Consider the following 21,741-nt stretch of genomic DNA (forward strand, 5'->3'; position numbering starts at 1 on the left):
TGTGACGTCACAGCGCCTCGAAGAGTTCGGCGACTCCGCCTCGACAGCGACCCAACAAGCCGACCTTCCCTGGTCTACTCCGCCCCTTCCCACTACGCCCCCTTTTACTCCCTTCCCGGTCTCTGACCCCGCCCCCTTTCCCACCCAGTGCGGCGCGAGGTAGCGCGCACGCGACTTGCCGCGACGGGGTTTTGCCAGCCTCCCCACAGGCCCGCGCGAGCTGTTTCGCTCCCCTCACCGTTCCCGGCGGGTCTCTCTCGCCTCTTCCTTATCCTCTGGACCTTTCGAACTCTTCCTGGCTTCGCCTCCTTTCTCTCTCTCTCTTTCTCTCTCTTCCCCCCTCTTTCTTCCCCCCTCCTCAGGCGTCGCAACGGGGCGGTGGCGGTTGAAGCACTCGCTGTGGTGAATGAGTGGTGACGCCGACGCCCCCGGAGGCCGCTGTTCGGGCGGGGGGCGCGCTTCCCCGCCAGCTGCAGCCCCGGCGGGGCGGGCAAGGCCCCCGGGGGCACACAACTCCGCTTAGCGGCTCCCTCTGGTCGCTTTCTCTTCAACCGCCTCCCCCGGGGTCTCTGCGGTCGCCCCGCCGGGAACGCAGAGAGTGGGGCGAGCAGCACAGCGGCGCGGCCCCCTCCCGGCATGTCCTCGGCGGCTGCCTCTCAGCCTTTACTTCGCAGTTCGGAGAAGAGTCGTGGCACAGCCCGGTTGCCTGAAGATTACCACCCGGAGCAGCCCTTGCCTCCTTCCGGCCGAGTAACCGAAGCCTCCCAGGAGAGCGGCTCTGGGGAGGGGGCGCCGCAACACCAAGAGGACGACGACGAGGAGGAGGAGGGCGGCGGCAGCAACAACAGTGCCGGTAACGACAACCAGGAGAAGTGTCAACGGGGATTGCAACCGCGGCCGCCTCCCCCTCACGTGGCGGAAGCCCCTTTGCCTAAGGAGAACCCCTGGACCCGCTGGAAGCCTCCCCCGGCCTCTGGGAGTAGCTTGTCCCCTTCCAGCGCTTCCGCCGGCAGCGAACTGGCACCGCAGGACTCGGGTGAGCAAGCGAAAGTTGTTGGGAACCCCTGGAGCGTCGCTTTGATCTCTTCGTAAAGGCCGCGGGGGTGGGGATGGGGTGGGGACGGCGTGTGGCTTCGGGTCTCCTGCGACGGCCTCTCAGGTTTCTCTCATGCGCCCTCACCCCCCCTTTCCCCCCCCCTGGGGGAAGCGGCGACCCCAAGCGACACGGGCTTGGAGCGAGAGAAAAAAGCATGAGCTTGCATCTCCGGCTAGGTGGTGCTGGCGTCCTCTCGTACGTTGTGGACACGCTCAGTTTAGGAAAATGAGCGTAAAGGGGTGTGACATGTCCTTGAAGTTGTTTTACGAGAAGGGTGTCGAGAACGGAAAAGGCTGACGGAGCTCAATTTTAGTTGGTGGTGGCGTTGTCTGGAGGCCGCCCAAGTTTTTATTTGTATGTAAAGGGGAACATGTTCTTGTGGACGGTAGACACCAAAGGCTCTTACAACTCTCACCCAAAGACAGAGGGAGGAAATACTTTTGCTCTCACCCTAAAGCTGTAGAAAAATTGGTTCTTTTCTATTTTTGCACGATTTGGATTTTTTGCCTATTTGGTTGAGTCTTATGCTAGCCACCAATCTTTTCGGAATACTATTTCCATTTGCATGATTGTTCATAATTGTGCCTACGGGGAAGGGAAATAATATATAAAACAATTGTCTCTGGTGTTCATGTGTGAGCATTGTGACTGTAGATGCAGTGATCCTTTATGCATTAATAGTGCAGTTAAGTAAATTTCTGCAATCTGGTTTCCAGTTTTGGTAGTCTGTTAAATAAAACATTTCGTTGATACTCTGCCATTATGTACCATAAATTTAAAGACTGAAACTTCTTTACACAAACATAATTTGTGTTGAAATAGTACGTTGGTATCTACAGTTTTGTTTCTGTGGAATTAACTATATTTTTATTGAATCAAGACTTAACTATTCATAGTTGATGTACACGGTACAAGAGAAAATACACTGATGGAAGCAAATTCATTAGCCTGTTGACTGGATTGGCTGATAAGGAGATGCACTCTGAAAGTAAAATGATTTCTCTTGATACAGATTAAATACATTCCTATCCATGTGATGTGATTATGTGACTGGTTTAAAAACTAAGGTACAGTGGTGCCCCGCAAGACGGGCGCTCCGTTTGATGACAAAATTGCATCACAATGAACTTTTTGTGATCACAAAAGCGATCGCAAAACAATGTTCTCTATGTGGAAATTTCGCTTTGCGATGATCAGTTCCCTGCAAAGCGATGATTTTTTAACAGCTGTTTGGCGGTTTCAAAATGGCCGCCGGGTAAACAAAATGGCCGCCCACTGTGTTTTTGCACAGATTCCTTGCTGCACAGGCAGCGAAAATGGCTGCACTATGGAGGATCTTCGCTGGACTGTGAGTTTGAAGCCCCTAGGAATGCATTAATCTGGTTTTAATGCGTTTCTATGGGCTTTTTAAAATCACATCATAACATTTTTGTTCTACAGCAATTTCGCTGGAACGAATTAACGTCATGATGCGAGGCACCACTGTATACATAAACTATACATAACAAACAAAAGAAAAAAGTATGTTGTCACTTTTGACACTTAGATTTATTTCACAGTGAGCTTTTGTGGATTACTAAGCCACTTTCTCAGATAATGGAAAAACATTGTAGAGTCCTTATCACATGAATTGTATATAAAAATGACTTTTATATCCATAGTTTTCTTTTTAAAAATAGATACATTTAGATAATAAGCACTGTATTAATTGCTCATGCATTTCTTCATGGTGCTTTGTGTTCTTCCAAGTAACTTTAATGTATCACAGATCACAGTACAGTATGTCACCCAGTAACAGGGAACAATTAGGGAATGCATATGCCATAAGCTCTTTGAAAAGACAAAGTGTCTTGCATCAGTGACCTAGGATTTGTCTATGTTAAATTAAAATACTAAAGAACATTGAAGCATATATGTAAAGATGCCTTCAGTCCTGATCAGAAGGTTCATGAGGGTCTCAGACAGATGAGGATGCTGCCATTGCCTTCTGTGACAATCTATTTGTTCATGGCTCTGTTGCACATTGTGGGCAACAATACTCAAGTGACCTGTTACTAGAGGATCTTTGCTTTGGTGAAGCAGGAATAAATTCATTTGAATTCTTACAGATGCACTCTTTACTAATGTGTAGTTTTGCAGCTTAAATATTTGCACAAATCTAAGTTTTCCTTCAATAATTTGCATTTATATAAAATTGTCAGAGTAGTATTGTAAGGAAAAGGAAAAGGATAATAGACATAAGTAAGATGTTAATGTTGAATTGAAATTTTGGATTTCTGTTCATGGAGATGTGTTTCTAGATCATATACATGTTTAATGTAGAAGTGTCATGAATTCACCTAGGTAGCAATTCAAAGTTTGGTTATATAAAAAGATTTATAGAAGTATGAGGTGCTGTGGCAAATGTTAGGGTTGTGTGAGGCCTCCCAGTTTTTTGAGGGAGTTAGAGATTAGTGTGTCTGTGGGCCTGTGAGCCAAAAAGTCAGTGAGAGAAGAGTCTGTGTCTGTCAGTGAGTGAGAGACCTTGATTAACAACTTGTGATTTACCCATTTTATTTTGTTATTCAAATAAACACATTTTGGTTTTAAAACAACACTTGTCTTCTTAAATATTTCATACTATTGGTGGCAGCAGTGGAGTAGGAAGAGTGAGCACCTCCTGGAGGCCTGAGACAATAGAGGCTTCAGCGGGCTCGCTACATAAACTGATCAAAATGACTAGATAGGTGGGGTATAAATACAATAAATAAATAAATAAATTATGAGCCTTAATAGGTTATTTATATTTTGACTTGGTTTGGTTTGGCAAATTCAGAGCTAGTTTAGTTTGATTCAGGTTAAAATTGAAATTTAGGAGACTGAATTTTCTGTTGCACATTGATTTGTATTGGGAAGACAAAATTGTCATAACTTTTTTTTTTTCATATAAGTGCATGAAATTTAGACACATGGTAGTTCCCTTAGAGGAGATTAATCTGCCAAACTGCAGACAAATAGTTGTAGTTTTATAGTTTAAAAATAAACAGAACTTTTTTTTGCTTTCTCACAAAAATATATGAAATTTATTATCATAGTAACTGCTCCAATGAACCATAACCTTGATAAATTGAAGACAGGTAGGCCCAGAGCTTTTTCTGCAACAACCTTTAAATTTTTTGTTGTATATGTATAGGAAAAGTCCATGATGGGGATGTATAATCTCCAGGCTTAAAAGGGAAGGTACAGTGGTGCCTCGCAAGACGAATATAATTCATTCTGTGAGTAGCAGTGTCTTGCAAAATTTTCATCTTGCGAAAAGCGGTTTCCCATAGGAATGCATTGCAATGCATTCCTGTGGGAACCTTGCAAGATGAAAATGATTCATTTGTCTTGCGAGGCATCGGTCTTGCAGAAAACATTTGTCTTGCGAAGCACAGCCATAGAAGAAGCTGTCTTGTGAGACACAACAGCGATCGCAAAAATCATTCTTGCGGGTTTTTCGTCCCGCGAGGTGTTCGTCTTGAGAGGCACCACTGTACCTCCAAATGCCAGATGCAGGGGAGCGTTATCAGGAGACAGGTACCTCAGTGTTTTGTGTGCTTCCAGAAGCATCCGGTGGGACCACTGTGAGATACAGGGAGCTGGACTAGATGGGCCCTTGGCCTGATCCAGCAGGGCTCTTCTCATGTTCTTATGAAGAATTTCAGCACCACTCTCCAACCATGGTGTTTGCCAGGAGTGGTCACTGACTTTACACAGCTATTACCCCTCTTAGCAGTTACTGCATTACTCACAGATCACCAAACTATCTGATAATTGCTCCAAGTCCCTTTCTCTCTTTGCTTTGCATTACTTTGTCCTACGAATTGGAATAGTTTAGCCTAATTCTTTATTTGCTGATTTATTTCTTTTCTGTACATTTGATAATGTAATTTATTCCCCTCCATCATCTCATTGGCCGCACCTCGCTTAGCGATTGCCTCGTTTAACGATGTGTTAACTGCATTTCGCTTAGCGATGTTTCCTATGGCGATTTTCACTTAAGTACGGCAATCCGTTCCCATTGGAATGGATTATCCGGTTTTCAATGCATCTCTATGGGAAAACGCGTTTCGCTTAGCGATGTTTTCCCATAGCGATGTTTTTTCCGGAACCAATTAAAATCGTTAAGCGAGGCACCACTGTATTTGTCATTAGTTGTCTGTTTTGCTTTCTGTGTGCTTTCTTCATTTTGTTACACAGAACACAATCGATATTTTCTCAGGGTTCTAGAGCAGTGGCTTGAAATACTCAACTTTAAAATGTAAATTCGTTCCACAAAATGGGAATGCATTTCAGAACAAATCTCCTATTAGGTTACATGAGTTCTTGCTTGACCAAATACGACACATCTCTGAAACAGCCAGCTAGTGATATGCATCAATAGTGTACACAGTTCAAAACATGTTTCCATTCTAATTTTATACTATCATAAAGCAGACACAGATAACACACACAAACAATGATCTGTTTCATTGCATATGTTTTTAATTTCCTTTCACTTTTGCTGTATGAGAGTTGACAAGCTATAATCTAGCACAGAGGTCTCCAAACTACGGCCTGCAGGCCACATCCGGCCCGCAATGCGTTTTGTCCAGCCTGTTCCCTTCAGCCTGTGCGCGTGCACATGGGGGCGTGTGTACCAGGGGTGGGTGTTGCATGTGTGCATCTGCGTGCAGGGGGCAGGTGTGCATAGGCATGCACATACACATTCCTGTTCCTTCAGCTCTCTAAAACTTTGAAAGTATTTGGTATGGCCCTCACTGTAAACGTTTGGAGACCCCGATCTATCACATAAATATCTAAACAAGATAAAGCAAATTTTATGATGTAAACTTGATGTCTAACAAATGCTGTCATACACATTTGATAGCTTTTGTTTTATTGTTTAGATCTTTGTGTGCTAGATTATAGCTTAGTTGTCATGCAGCAAGGGTTAAAGGAAATTAAAAACATTCAGTGACACAGATCAGTAATGTTTGTGTGTGTTTTCTCTGTCTGCTTTATGACACTATATTAGAATGGAAACATGTTTTGAGCTGTGTACAGTATTGATGGATATCACTAGCTGGCTGTTTCAGATATGTGTAATATCTGGCCAAGCAAGAACTCATGTAACTCAATAGGAGATTTGCTTTGAAAATACAGAAATGAATTGTGCCCAAGTATGCATAGCTTTCATCTTATAAATAATTAATTGGGCATGAAAATAGTGACCTGGATGTAGCAATGTGTGTGTGGAAGGAACTTAGCAAATTGTGATTTTTCTTTGCTCTCATTTGGTACCTACCTCAGGGTACACAGGAGTAGCAAAGTGGAACTTACTCTAAAGAGCAAGAGAAGAATAAAAGACATCTCCAAAGGAAAGGGACCAGATCAGTCTGAGCACCGGTGGTGGCTAGAGGCTTGTCAGTTACAGAGTCTCTACTTTAATTAATTTTCAGATGCCATAAATAGGAATGGTGTTGTATTCCAGTCAGTGGTATGTCTAGGGTCTTGTTTACTTGAGTGAGAAAGTAAAAAATGATTTGGAGTAATTACCCTCTAATGTTTGCAGTAGAAACGGGTACGCCGTATATACACTAGCCTAACAAAGTGGGAAATATTTTGGAACAAGCACTGGCTCTGATTTGATATCCTAGGATAATCTTGGAGGACTAACATGGAGGTAAACGCATTTGTATCCACCATGTGTGTCTTCTAGTAGTTGAAGAATCCTGAAGAATTGGAGGGGGGGCAGGACTGAGGTACAAGGGGGGCACTGCCTTAATTTTATTTTAATAGATTCTTCCCTTCCTATTTATTGTTGAACTACACAGTAATGTGATTTAGACTTAGTAAGAAAAAGCAAAGTTTAAAACATGCCAATAAACTAAATCTAGAAATTAGTTGTTCTATGGAGGAATAATTTATTGTTACTAGTGCTTGAAGTTTGGGAATACAGTACTCAAGCATAAATCTATTTGAAGAAATTTAGTTTACTTTAATCAATTGTCTTTTCTCCCCTTTTTAGAATTGCAGATTTCTGCTAAAGTTATCAGAGCAGGAAGATTAAAGACAAAGAAATCCAACAAGGTGTGTATTGATATGGAAAAACAATTGTATATTCTTTTAGTTGCAGCCACTTATTTAACATATAAATATATGTATAAACCTGTATTGTGTTTATGAAGCAGTGAACAATTACGAGACAGCTGGTGATTCAGCTGTCTTTAAAAATGACCAGTTATCAGTGGGCTTACTTTGACTGCATTGCACTCTGAATCAGGTGTGAGAACTCAAGAAAATTATCAAGTAATTTTGCAGCATAATGTAGTTGCTATAAAATGGCAGTGTGTTCTGTCATACGCAACAAAACATTTGCCTGTTTGTTCGTGAAATGATTCTGAACATTAAAGTACTTTTCTTATCATCACAGGCAAATAACTTCAGTGATGCAGCAGACTGGCCAACACCGAGTGAAATCGCAAATTCTGAAGTAAGTATGCTAGAAGTGAATTTATAACTTTTCTATAGCTGATATCACCTCTTTCTGAATGTACAAAGGAAGAACCCTTTTGCACTTTACTCTTCTTCCCATCTTGCCTCCTTGTTTGATTCCCTTCTCCCTCTGTGCCGCCGTCATGCTATATCCCCAGCTAGTAACAGTGCCATAGGTTTTCCCAGCTTTTTAGGTCTGAGGTGATACAGATAAGATCTGAAACTGAGTTGTATAAGGAATCAGATGAGCTGATAAGTGTAAGAACATAACTGCTTGTAAGGTTACTTTACATGGAAATTTATTTCTTTATTCTTGAATGGCAAAGACAATATAAAATATTTTGTAAATTTTTTTCCTGAACTATAAATGTCATTTCATTTTGTCGCCTTTGTAGAACACAGTACAGTGGTGCCCCACTTGACGATTACCTCGTTAGAGGAGGAAATTGCTTAACGATGTGTCTTTTGCAATCGCAAAATGATGTTTAAATAGGGAAAATTCACTTTACGATGATCGGTTCCCTGCTTCAGGAGCCGATTTTTCGCTTTACGATGATCAGAAAACAGCTGATTGTCAGGTTTCAAAATGGCCGCCCGCTGTTTAAAATGGCTCCCCGCTGTGTTTAGGAAGGCTTTTTCGCAAGATAGGCACCAGAAAATGGCCGCCCTATGGAGGATCTTCGCTGGACACTGAGGTATTTCGCCCATTGGAACGCGTTGAACCGGTTTTCAATGCATTTCAATGGTCTTTTTCATTTCGCTTGATGAGGATTTCGTTCTACAGCGATTTTGCTGGAACGGATTATCCTCATCAAGCGAGGCACCACTATATACACAAATGGGGTTGGAATTATTATTATAGAGAACATTTCAATTACAGTGGTACCTCAATTTATGAACTTAATCCGTATTGGAATGATGTTTGTAAGTTGAAATGTTCATAAGTTGAAGCACCATTTCCCATTGAAATACATGGGAATGGGATTAATTCATTCCAGCCTTTAAAAAAAATACCAAAAATAAAAATAAACAAAGCAAGTCCCATGCTGGGACTTCAAAAAAATCATGATCCACAATCAAAACAAAACTCCCCATCCAAACCCACTCTCCAAAACCCACCCAGAACAGTTTTTTAAAAAGGAAAAGGCAGCACCTTACCAGTCCGAAGCATCCTCAGCCTCCCGGGCTTCCACTGCTGCTGTGACCATTGGCGACGGAAGGCTTGAGCCTGGCTGGGGTACTTCAGCCGCTCACCTCCCAGCTCGCCTTCCACTTGCTCCGCGCCACCCTCCGTGGGCCGATGGCGGGAAATTCAAATGGCGGAGGGTAGTGAGGAGCAAGCAGGAGGTGAGCTGGGTGGCGAACAGCCGAAGAAACCCAGCCAGCTCAAGCCTCTTGGTGGTGGGCGATCGTTGCCTCCGCCGCAGCCAGGGGCGAGTGGCTGAAGAAACCTGACCAGCTCAAGCCTCCTGGCGCGGGGCTACTGCTGCCCCTGCCAGAGCACCCAGGAGGCTCAAGCCTCCTGGCTCTGGGCTACCCCCACCACATCCCTTTCCCTGTTGGGGCAAAATAGATACAAAGAAGCAGCCTCTTCGCCACCAGCAGTTAGCAAATTCAAATTTCCCGCTCTTTCCCCCTGCCTTTTTGTGTTCGTAAGTGGAAGCTCAGTTTGCAAGTCAAAGCAAAATTTTGTGAACAGAGCCGGTTCGTAAGTCAAAATGTTTGTAGGTAGGGACATTTGTAAGTCGAGGTTCCACTGTACTCTGCAACTTTAATTGAATTGTGCAGGGCAGACTTGTTTACTAACAGGAACCCTGGTTCTTTGTGTAGATGACTGGGGGCTCAGCAGAGCCACTAGAGTTTTGAAAAAAAAATATTCCAGAGCAATCAGACTTGGCTCCCTGCTTCAGAATATAATGTTCCTGATGCACTAGCCTCTGCCAGCAGGACTCCTAGTACCTGAGATTGGAGTCCTGAATGAGGAAAGGAATTATTGAGTTGAAAGGGCCATTCTCTTCTCCCTAAAGTGCTTATGATTGGTAGGTGTGGCTGCATTCAGTGCGGCCCATGGCCTCTAAAAGGATAATTATCACTATTGAGAAGCATACAGAAAGTTGATATGGGATGAAATCTTTGCCTACTGTAGTGAACTGCACTAGAGTATGCCAGGTGAGCAATTGGGGATTTGGGGAATCAACTACTCTGTAAGTTCTAGACTGGTAATAGAATCTGGCTTTTTGATAACATTGCTTTTGGTTTCTCTGGCACATCAAAACTCTAATTGTGAATCCTACTGTATGCTACAGTAAAATGTAGTACTTTTAAGAATGTCTCACAAAGAAGAAAATTAAGTTTATTAATTGTAATGTTCTGATACAAATTTGTTAACACTGGGCAAAATAATAGGTTTCTACCCATACCTAAATTCAAAGCAGGGACAATGGGTATTGGCTAGAAATATAACAGTCATACTGGTTGCTTAAACTAGAAAAAATACCCACAACTTTTGTTGCTTTCCATTCAAGGCTTGAGAGACTGGGAGATTGAAGTGAAAGTAAGATAGCTGTGTGAACTAATCAATATAACTATAAAACTTGAAAGAAAATAAATAATATTTCTTAAAGTGCATAAGAACAATTTGAAAGAGATGCAGTTGAATGAGCCTTCTGAAGGCATCTGTATAACCGAGTCTTCCAAAATTAGAATTTTGTTCAACAGTAAACTTTGTAATGTTGATAGTCCTGCAGAGAAAGCACCTTCTTTTTTAAAACTTCATTTCAAATGAATTATTGTAAAGGGTTGTTTAGTCATGATTTTTTTTACTTCATGCTGCAAGAAAAGTAAGGGAGAATGAAGTATTGTACTATAATTGAAGTGATTGAGTTTGTTTTAAAACTGAGCATTATCTTGTTCATGATTCTTCAGTCCTTAAAAACCTGGTAGGAGTAGCATCTTGTCAAAGAACTGCCTTATAATGAATGGTGGCATGACTAAAGAGCAAATTCTTTCTTCCCTTTTACCTTTCTGCTTCCCTAAAGACTTCTCAAAAGAGGTTGAGGTCCATCTTAAATTATGATGTTTAAGAAGGGCTGCAATGCACAGAGATAACTGCCTGGAGATACATTGTGTTCTAAAAATTTCATATTTTTAAGATGAACATAAGTTAAATTCAATATAAACTGCTTGCAGTTACTACATATAACATGTCAGGATTTTATTAAGAATCATTTCAGACATCTCATCTGCAGGAGACACTGTCGAAGTACTTTCTGTTTAGGTCTAAATTTTATACAGTGGTACCTCAACTTATGAACTTAATCCGTTTTGGAACGAGACTCCGTTCCTCCAGTGTCCGGGGGGAAAGCCCTTTGAGACCTCTAAAGCCAAAAAGGCAGGGAGAAAGGGTGGGAAATTGGAATTTCCAGCCCTTTCTCCCTGCCTTTATGCAGGGAGCCATTTACGAATGGCTCCGTTTGCAAAAAATGGCATTGACTTGCAAACAGCCTCGACCTCATTCATAGGTCAAGGCTCCTTTCGCAAGTCAATGCCAATTTTTGCCAATGGAGCCGTTCGTAAATCAAAACGTTTGCATGTAGGGACGTTCGTAAGTCGAGGGTTGACTGTATTTTGTGTATTCCAAGTGTATACAGTATTTGATTATTGTTGTTGTTGTTATGTGTCCAACTGTTGGCAAACCCTGTGAATGAGTATTCTCCAAAATAGCCTGTACAAGCATAGTTTGTACGTTTGATACATAATCATATTATAGTTGTAAGTTTAAGCGAAAATACTTCGTTTTTTCCTGTCCTTAACGTGTGTGTTGGGAGGGAGGATTTAATGCCTCTCTTCTGGCTACCACAATTTTCAAGCATGCACAGTTTTGGAAGTTTGGCTCTTGCATCTTTAGCAACAAAGCATAGAGTTTTAGTGAGCTGTTTTTGAATGAGTGTGCAGAAATATTTAAGGCCTTTGAGGCCTGTGAGGGTACAATGAATACATACAGTGGGAGAGTAACAGCACACCTTAGCCCATGAATGTTTACTGTGTTATCTGTGTTATCTGTACAGTCCTTTAATGCATAGGTTCTGCATGTGGGCCCTGTTTTTTGGGGCTTCTGAGTATATGTACAGAATTTTCATTAATGCTGAATTCCTGTTGATGTAAATTTATGCCATGCAGCTAAGATGATGCCATCATCTGGCAATCGTCGTTTAGTCGTGTCCAACTCTTCGTGACCCCATGGACCAGAGCACGCCAGGCCCTCCTATCTTCCACTGCCACCCAGACTTGTGTCAAATTCATGTTGGTTGCTTCGTTGACACTGTCCAACCATCTCATCCTCTGTCATCCTCTTCTCCTCTTGCCTTCACACTTTCCCAACATCAAGGTCTTTTCCAAGGAGTCACCTGGCAATAGAAATACTTAATTAAATGAAATACTTAATTAAATGAAAACAAAGGCTTCCTGTCTCCCTGTTTCTGAGGTTAATGGGGATCCCTTTTGCCTTTGGGAGCCTCAGGAATGGGGGAGCCTTATTGGGAAAGTGCTGCCAGATCACCAGCAGTAGGACTGCCTGCACATTTACAACATTAAAGACTCCCCCCCCCCCAGCCCATTCGTTACAGATTTGTGCTTTTTACTATCTGTAACCCCTGAAGAAACCACAAAATATTAACAGGTTAAAATCTATTTGCCATTTAAAAATATTTTCCCATTGTATTTTGACATGTGTTTCCTTCATGCAGATGTGTTCAGAGGGAAGAACAAACATGCATAATATGAAGCCCAGACTTACTCCTGTGAAGCCACTCCTTCACTTGTGTGGGTGATCTAGAAAGTTATTTCATGAGCTGCAAGTGTGGTAGAAAATACTGTAGAGACTTTGAGCTGTTGCGGGAAAAAAGGCTAATAGTTTAAAGCAGCTAAAAGATCAGCTGTGTTGTTTCTGTTAACTGTTTTCCAGTGTAAAAATGTAAGTAATCAAACTAGAAAAGCTCCAATTAAGAAGGAGAAAGAAGAGAAGAATGAAAGGAAGAGTATTAGTAAAATCAAGGAAAACCTGGAAATAAATCTAAATATTCCTGGAGACAATGTTAGCGAAGATGAGACTCAGATTAACAATCAAAGAAAAAAAGGTTAGTGTGGATTGTTTTATTAAATGTTATTTATTGCTTTAACTACATTAACTGTGTTTAAACAGTGGAGGTCTGGTATTGTTTCCGACACTTTTGAAAGAATGAAATAGACCAGTGGTTCTTAACGTGGGCGATAATGCCCCCCAGGGGGCGATTTTATTTTTCAGGGGGGCAGTAGAACGAAAAGGGGCGGTGTGGGGGCGCTGGAGCAGAAGGGGGGCGGTAGGGGGGCGCTGGAGCAAGCCAAACCTGTGAAGATGGCTGCAGCGTTTTTACAGTGTGCATGAATATATATTTTCCTCCAATCTAAATTTAGTTTCGGAGTTTTTGTCTTGAAATTTTTAGTTCCTGCATTGCGGTTTGGTTTTATGCCCTTTTTATATTTCTTTTTGCGTCTTAAAATTCACTTGCAACTAAATCATTAAATGTGACTTTTTGAGGCATTTCATTCTCTTGGAATTGAATTTTGGTTTCAGGGATCATTGGATTTAAGTGTAATTAATTAATTAATTAATTAATTAATAAATAAATAAATAAATAAATAAATAAATAAATAAATAAATAAATAAATAAATAAATAAGATATCATCACCGTGGGGAGGGGGGGCGATGATAGCTTCCTCAATGGCTCAAGGGGGCGTTTCTTTCAAAAAGGTTGAGAACCACTGAAATAGACAATAGATTACTGTACTTTTTGTACTGTATGCTGGCAAACCTGGCTTTACTAATGTTTTATAATTTGGCACATTTTAGCAGTAATTTTTGCTTTAAATTTGGATGAGGATAATTTTGGTTTAAATAAATATTTGTGTACTCTATTAAAAAGGCCTAAAATATGCCACAAGTCATAGTTTGGATCCAGCTCATCAATGTTTTGCTCACAGAAGGGTCTTTTTGTGAAAGGGATGGATGGTTTGGATCCAACCCAGCATTTCTAGCCTTAGGATTGAATCTGCTTGTTGTTATTTATTTGATGTAGTATTTACTTTTCAGCGGATACAGTACTGAACGTCAGTAAAATCAGGTGGACATCATATGCACGGGGAAAACAATCTCTCCTGTTATTCAGGATGAATATTGTCATTGAAAAATATTTTGTGCCTTACATGTAGAAAGTATTTCCCTTGCCAAAGAGATGTACATTTTTTTTAAAAAAAATCTAAAAATATTTGTGTGTATTATGAGGGCTTGTAATTGGACAGCATCTTCCCCTCCCTTTTCTTCAGTTTTCTTGTCCCACTTTTCTTGTAGTGTAGAACCTTCTGAGGGCCACATGGACCACCTAAAATGCAAACAAAACAAAGAAATAACCACCCCCACTCCTTCTAGGAATTTTGCAACACAACCTCAGGATGGGATTTATGTTCCTCCCAGGTCTGGCAGAGATACTGATGTCATCCATGTACGCCATTGGGAACTCTTTCAGGCCATACAGGGTTTTATCTACCAGCCTTTGGAGAATGTAATTGACATAATTGTTTTTGGAGACCTCTGTGTACGGTCCAATCCATGCTAACTGAAACTTATTTCCTTTTATGGGTCTCAACATTAATACTTCTTCTTTAGGACCGAATGTTCTTTCTTGGGCTTTTTTGTTGTAACAACTTTTCTGTCTACCTTGGGCCCCCTTTAAGTTTTTCCCAGCTATTTCTAGAGATCTTTGTAAGATGTTTATTAAATTATCCATGTACTCTACAATCGACTCAGGGTCCCTTTCTTTATAATCTTCCCAGTTCTGTTGTAACAGATCTAAAGGCCCTCTTACTTTATGACCAAACAAAAGTTCAAAAGGACTAAAACCTGTGCTTTCTTGGGGAATATCTCAATAAGCCTATAGCAATGGTTGTAATTTATCCCTTTCATTTGGGTTCTCTGCCACATATGCATGTATCATTCTCATTTAAGTTCCATTAAATTTTTCCACTAACCCATTCGTTTGGGGGTGGTAAGGAGATGACATCACATGGGAAATTCCACAGACCTGCCATCAACTCTTCATTAGGTTGGAAGTAAAGGAAGTTCCTAAATCTGTTATTATTTTTGACGCAAAACCCATTCGGCACATATAATTAACACATTGGTCACAGATTCTGTCTCTATGTTTCTTAGGGGGACTGCGTCTGGGTATTTGGTGGCAAAATCCATAATAGATAAAATACGCTTATTTCCTCATCTAGTCCCCTTGGGTAGGGGTCCCACCAGGTCCAGACCTAAATGTTGGAAAGGGATCGAGATAACAGGTAATGGGCATAGTTTAGCTCTAGTTTTGTCATTTCCAGTACCTTGCTTCTGACAAGTATCACAAGTTTGGCATTATTGCTTAATTTGCTGCCCCATCCCTGGCCAATAAAAATTCTGCGCAACCCTTCGCTTAGTGAGAGAGATGCCCATGTGTGCTCCAAATACATCTTTCTGTGCTTTTTTCCAGAATCTCTTTTTGGTATTTGTTGTTGTTGTTTAGTCGTCTAGTCATGTCCGACTCTTCGTGACCCCATGAACCAGAGCACGCCAGGCCCTCCTGTCTTCCACTGTCTCCTGGTGTTGGGTCAAATTCATGTTGTTAGCTTCGGTGACACTGTCCAACCATCTCTCCTCTGTCTTCCCCTTCTCCTCTTTCCTTCATACTGTCCTAACATGAGGTTCTTTACCGGGGAGTCTTCTCATGAGATGGCCAAAGTATTGGAGCCTCAGCTTTAGGATCTGTCCTTCCAGTGAGCACTCAGGGTTGATTTTCTTTAGAATGGATAGGTTTGTTCTCCTTGTAGTCCAGGGGATTCTCAATAAGCGCCACAATTCAAAAGCATCAATTATTTGGCAGTCAGCCTTCTTTATGGTCCAGCTCTCACTTCCATACATCATGACAGGAAAAACCATAGCTTTGACTATTCGGACTTTTGTTGGCAAGGTGATGTCTCTGCTTTTTAAGATGCTGTCGAGGCTTGTCATCGCTTTCCTCCCAAGAAACGGGCGTCTTTTAATTTCGTGGCTGCCATCACCATCTGCAGTGATCATGGAGCCCAAGAAAGTAAAATCTGTCACTGCCTCCATATCTTCCCCTTCTATTTGCCAGGAGGTGATGGGACCAGTGGCCATGATCTTAGTTTTTTTGATGTTGAGTTTCAGACCGTTTTTTGCACTCTCCTCTTTCACCCTCATTAAGAGGTTCTTTAATTCCTCCTCACTTTCTGCCATCAGAGTGGTATCATCTGCATATCTGAGGTTGTTGATATTTCTTCCGGCAATCTTAATTCCGGTTTGGGATTCCTCCAGTTTGGCCTTTCCCATGATGTCTTCTGCATATAAGTTAAATAAGCAGGGGGACAATATACAGCCTTGTCGTACTCCTTTCCCAATTTTGAACCAATCAGTTGTTCCTTATCCAGTTCTAACTGTTGTTTCCTGTCCCATGTATAGGTTTCTCAGGAGATAGATAAGGTGGTCAGGCACTCCCATAGCGTGTGAAATGAGTGCAATTGTATGTTAGTTGGAGCATTCTTTGGCACTTCCCTTCTTTGGGAGTGGGATGTAAACTGATCTTTTCCAATCCTCTGGGCACTGCTGAGTTTTCCAAACTTGCTGGCATATTGAGTTTCACATTGGGACCAAAAATGTCCTTTGCCACAAGCATGACATTGCTTATTTGCCCTATGTTCAGAGTAAAGGGATTTATTAGCTTTTCCATTAGGGTTATTCGATTTCAGAAGGCTCTGAGAATGAAGGTCTTGCTTTAAAATGGCTTTCTTTAGCTTGAGTATGACTGAGGTAATTCTGACTGAATGAGGATGCTTGCTTACTGACGTCCCAAATTTTTCTGTCAATTTTTACCTCTGCAAATCGAGGATATTTGATCCCACTAATAGAATCGGCATATTCAGACACCTGTTGCACGTTTTTAGGATCCTTGTCTTTGACAAGATAGCACAACTTCCCTGGTAAAATTGAATAAAATTGATCTAATCCAAACACATTCCTCATTTGGTCTGAGGAGGTGGCCCATTCCTGTTCTAGCTATTTATTAAAATACTGAGTTAAATGTGATCCTAGTTGAGCAAAAAACTCCTCAGGTTTCTTTGAAATTGACCTAAATTTTCTCCTGAGATGCTCTGAATTAATCCCAAATCAGGAGTACACCATCTTTCAGTAAGCCTCAAAACCTCTAGCTTGTTCAAGAGGCATCTGTGAATAGATCTCAGATAAAACTCCCCCTATCTGTGACCTTAAAATTATCATCCTCTCATCATTTTTAACCCCGAAATCCCAACAAGCTCTCTCAAAGGAAATCAGGAAAGATTCAGGACAGTCTCCTTTCCGATATTGGGAAAATTTATTTAGATCAATATTTGAGGGATTTCCCACACTGGAATAATAATAATAATAATAATAATAATAATAATAATAATAATAATAATAATAATAATAATAATAATAATAATAATAATTATTATTATTATTATTATTATTATTATTATAATTATTATAATTATTATAATTATTATTATTATTATTATTATTATTATTATTATTATTATTATTATTATTATTATTATTATTATTATTATTATTATTGGCAGCTAATTCCAATTTCTTCATCTCAATTTGGAATTGTATTTCTCTTTGCCTGTTTTCGTGCTCAAATTCTCGTTTTTGGTTTTCTTTTTCCGATTCTGATTGGGATTTTTCTTTTTCCTATTCTAATTGGTTTTTCATAGCTAACTCCTTCAGTTTAAATTCCTGTTCTAGATTCCATTTTTCAAAATCTTGGGAGCTTTGGATATTTTCACCTTCTAAGGAAATTATTACTTGTCCCTCAGTTTCTTCATCACTTTGAATTTGAAGGTTCCCATTTCCCTCAGCAGCTTGGAGCTCAACCTGTGCCTCCATAACGAACTTTTTACTTCGTTTGGGTGGCATAAATAATACAATTTCTTATTAAATTGGACTGGTTCCTTTCCCTCACAAGAGCCAAAAGGACCTCCTCTTGGGATTCCTCAGACCTGGCTCTGAAGCCCCGAAACGAAGTCTTCCACAAGACTCTTAACAGGTAACTACTTCTTACACCACAGAGCCTAACCCCTTTCCCCTCCAGACTAAAGAAAATTCAATTTCACACTGGATTGTTTCGGATCCAACCCCTATGCCACCAATTTATCATGTTCTCGCCTGTCCCTTGGTTGTTTCACCAAGCAAAGGCACACGCTACGTATCGTTTAGCTGCCACCAGTTGATTAGATCAATTTTTTTCACTATTAATGACAGAGTTCCTGGCAACATATCATTTAAGAACCATGTAGAAATTGTTTATTGTTCAAAGTGATAAAAGGTCCAGTCAAAGTTGTTAACTCTCAACTAAATAACCTTCTTCTTTCCACTCTCAGCTGCCTTCTCTCCCTCTCTGACTCTCCTCTTTTCTTCTCCCCACCCTTCACCAACTCCTATTGGTGCATGCAAATCTCAGTATAAATATTCATCTGCAGGGTGAGCGCTACAACAATCTTTCAAGTATTTGAAAAGTACTATCATATCTCCCTCCAGTCTTTTCTCAAAGCTAAACATGCCCGTTTTTTTTTTATTCTTTCCTCATAAGGCTTGGTTTCTAGTCTCCTGATCATTCTTGCTGCCCTCCTCTGAACTTGTTCCAGTTTGTCGGAATCCTTCTTGGAGTGCGGTGTCCAGAACTAGACGTAGTACTCGAGATGAGACCTAACCAGTATAAAATAGAAAGAAATCCATGCAGTTTTGGATAAAACAGAGTTGTTTTCAAGAGGAATTTGAAAATAATAGCTACCCACCATCTTGAAATGCAGAATGGCATTTTCTGACATGATGATGGCCTATCAGAGTGGATTTGATTTAAATCAAAATTTAAATTGTCATTTTAATTTTTAAAAAGCTGGGGTTTTTTGACAATGTAAATGTTAAAAAATCAGTTTTTAAATTTAAATTGTTTTAAATCAGTTTGATTTTTAAAAATAATTGACTTTTAGCCACCTAAACTGAGCAAAGGCAAGAAATTATGTGATGAAAGACATTGTGGAAGTTGTAAGAAGTTTGCTATGATTAAAATGCTCAAAATCTCTCTAAAGATGTATGAAAGAAAAAAAGAGTAATGATGATGATGTTGCTGAGTCTTTACATTCAATGGATCAAAAGTCCTTCAGCTGTCTGTTTAGTATCTAATATTAAACAGAAACCGGCAACGAAACAGGCATTTGGAGACCTTCATCCTGATCTGTCCTTTAGTTTTCATTCACTTTTCTAGCAAGGATGACTTACAGTATCAGAACTTGAGTTCTGTCATGAGTTCAGCTGAAGATCCGGAACCTGAAGGGTTAACTGTAGCTGAGGATAATGCTGAGCAATTAGAAATACAAACACATGAATCGCCTCCAGATTCTCCTCCCCCAGTAGACAGGCTGAGGGCCAGGCTTCGGGGAAGACTTATGACAAAAAGGTCAGAGGATCACTTGAAAGCTGCCCGCAAAAACATCTGATCAACTAGCTCTGAGTTCTGACAGGATGAAAAGGCTTCCAGCAGTTCAAGGGCTGTTTTTACTATATAAACAGCTCTTAGATGGCTGAAAGTCTGTGGAAGCAACAAGTCAAACATCTGGCTTGCATCCATGCTCCTGACAACCTTGAACTTTGTTCTCTGGACCCTGACCCTGGACTACATTCTGTGTTTTGGCTTTGTACTCTGACCCTGGACTATGTTATATGAGTTGGCTTTGGTATTTGGTTATCAGCTCTGCATTCCCTGAATTCCTGACATAGGACTGGCTTATCGGACTCTGCTGTTGTAACTCCCGGGAACGTGACAAGTTCATTAATAATCAATCTAAACAAAGTCAGCCAGTTATGAAACTGAAGAAACTTACTTTTTCAAGATCTCATTGAGGTCTGTTGCTGCCAAATGTTATTCATTCCTTATCTATTACTATCTGTGGAAAAGTTTGCTAGCAAATATTGCCTTCATACAGGGGTTTAGATTTAGATGCATGCCGCAGAGAATTTACAACTATTGCTTTTCTTCAAAAGAATTAATTTAATTTCCTTGCAGGTGTGTTTCCTAGCCCTCAGGTTAGAATATTGAAACTGATTAGATAATGTGTATTTAGTTTTTCATTTTAAATATAGGATTTTAGGAAAGCTACTTTTAATTGTCCTTGTTGAAAATGAGCCTTTCTTTTTATAGGAGAGATTGTATTCAAAGTAATTGTGAAAAGTTTTTGAACTGAAAATTATTAATGTCCTCTGTTGTTGTAGGGGTGTTGTATCAACTCTTGATAAAATATGTCATTCTAAATGCAACCTAATAATGTAGAGTCTTTGTCAATATGTGATAATTGTGATGTTCCACCCAGTGTTCCCTGTTTCCCCCCAAACCAAGGTTCACTCTTTGGATACGTTTCATCTTTCTTCGCAGCCACCACAGTGAATATCTCTCACCCACACTGCACCATATATGCCTCAGACACATGCTGCCAATATAATTTATTTAATTATCTTTTGGTATTTAAATCACATACAGTGGTGCCCCGCAAGACGATGTTAATTCTTTCCATGAAAATCGCTGTGTTCTGAAAACATAGTCTTGCAAAATGCGGTCTCCTGTTGGAATGCATTGAAATCCATTTAATGCGTTCCAATGGGAAAAAAATCATCATTTTGCAAAAATCACCCATAGAGAAACCATTTTGTGAAGCGTGGATCAGCTGTAAAAACAGTCCTGAAAACACCCGTTTTGCGAGTCGTGGACTCAGCTGTCAAAATAGTTGTCTTGTGTAAATCGGCCCTGGGGGAAAAAAAGTCTTGTGAAGCACGGTCCAAAACATCATCCAGTGAAAATTGCCCACAGGAAAAACTGTTTTGCGAAGCGCTATAGCGATCGCAAAAACTTATCGTCTAGCGAATTAACTGTATTTGCGAGGTAATCGTGTAGCGGGGCACCACTGTATGTTCTTTTATTGTGTAGGATCACTCATTAAAACTTCTTGTATTTGATTTCACGTTTGTTTATTCAGGTGTTGTATTTACTTATTCACAGTAACCAACTCATTAATAATCTCTGACTATCTCTTTATCTTGACTATTCAGTTTATCCCTTTCACAACTCTCCTCCTCATTATCTCTCCACTTTCCAACTCTTCTGTTCTCTCTAACTCTCCATCAACCCCTCTCTCATTTTTTCTCTGTCTCCCTCTCCCTGTCTAATTGACTCCGCCTCTCCTGTCTTCTCATAGGCTCCTGCAGTTGAGCTTCAGCTATGATAGACAGGAGTGACATGGGCATTCTGCCACAATAATGAATTCCAATCAATATGAATATTGTATTTTAATCACCTATCAGAGTGTTTTCTTAAGAGTCTGAGATTGGGATTTGGATGGGATATGGTTTTTTGCATGCACTGGCCTTATGTTTTTGCATAGAAAGGCATTTTCTGATATTTGCCCCTATTTTAAGACTAAACATTTTAATTTAAACTATGACAAGGAATCTTTAAGAATTGTGTTTTGTGTAGGTAGGGGATTTTTTAACAACATTATAATTCTGTATTTTATGCTTGAAGGTAACAAGCACAGATGGGTGCCACTTCATTTAGATGATGTGAAACCAGATAACCAAGATAGATTAGGAACTCGAAACGGTTTGAGATCTCAGCCAGAAACTAGCAAGCTTGTGCCTCCCAGTAGACGCACTGAAACAAGAACCGGTATGTCGTTTAATATTCTTCTGTTTTGCTTTTAATATAATCACTATTTGCATGTTAAAACCTCAGTTGTATGCTCATAGGAATTTATACTGTACTCTTCTTCTGTGTCCTAAAGGCTGGCGACGAGAGAGGGAAAAACGAGATGATCATGATGAAGTTTCTAGTGTGAGAAGTGAAGTTGGTAGTGTTCGAGGATTTTATCGAGGAAGAGGGAGAGGACGAGGACGAGGACGAGGACGTGGAAGAGGAAACCCTCGAAGTATGGAAATAGCAGATTATTAATAAATGCCATTCAGTGGTAG

At 40.5% G+C, this 21,741-nt stretch overlaps 1 protein-coding gene across 3 annotated transcripts in view; it reads left to right on the forward strand.

Annotated features, from left to right (window-relative positions):
* Positions 1 to 430: 430 nt before the first annotated feature.
* Positions 431 to 21,741, forward strand: part of LARP1B (La ribonucleoprotein 1B) — a 65,421-nt gene continuing 44,110 nt past the window's right edge. The window contains exons 1-6 of one of the 3 annotated variants that reach the window (XM_020781522.3): positions 431 to 1,036; positions 7,128 to 7,189; positions 7,533 to 7,592; positions 12,558 to 12,729; positions 21,296 to 21,439; positions 21,555 to 21,698. In XM_020781522.3, coding sequence (XP_020637181.3) covers positions 637 to 1,036; positions 7,128 to 7,189; positions 7,533 to 7,592; positions 12,558 to 12,729; positions 21,296 to 21,439; positions 21,555 to 21,698 — 982 coding nt within the window. In that variant the 5' untranslated portion in view covers positions 431 to 636. The remainder of the gene's footprint in view (positions 1,037 to 7,127; positions 7,190 to 7,532; positions 7,593 to 12,557; positions 12,730 to 21,295; positions 21,440 to 21,554; positions 21,699 to 21,741) is intronic. The other 2 variants (XM_020781523.3, XR_013536931.1) reach the window with 2 other exon arrangements.

This window comes from Pogona vitticeps, chromosome 5 (assembly GCF_051106095.1).
Source record: "Pogona vitticeps strain Pit_001003342236 chromosome 5, PviZW2.1, whole genome shotgun sequence".
Taxonomy (NCBI): domain Eukaryota; kingdom Metazoa; phylum Chordata; class Lepidosauria; order Squamata; family Agamidae; genus Pogona; species Pogona vitticeps.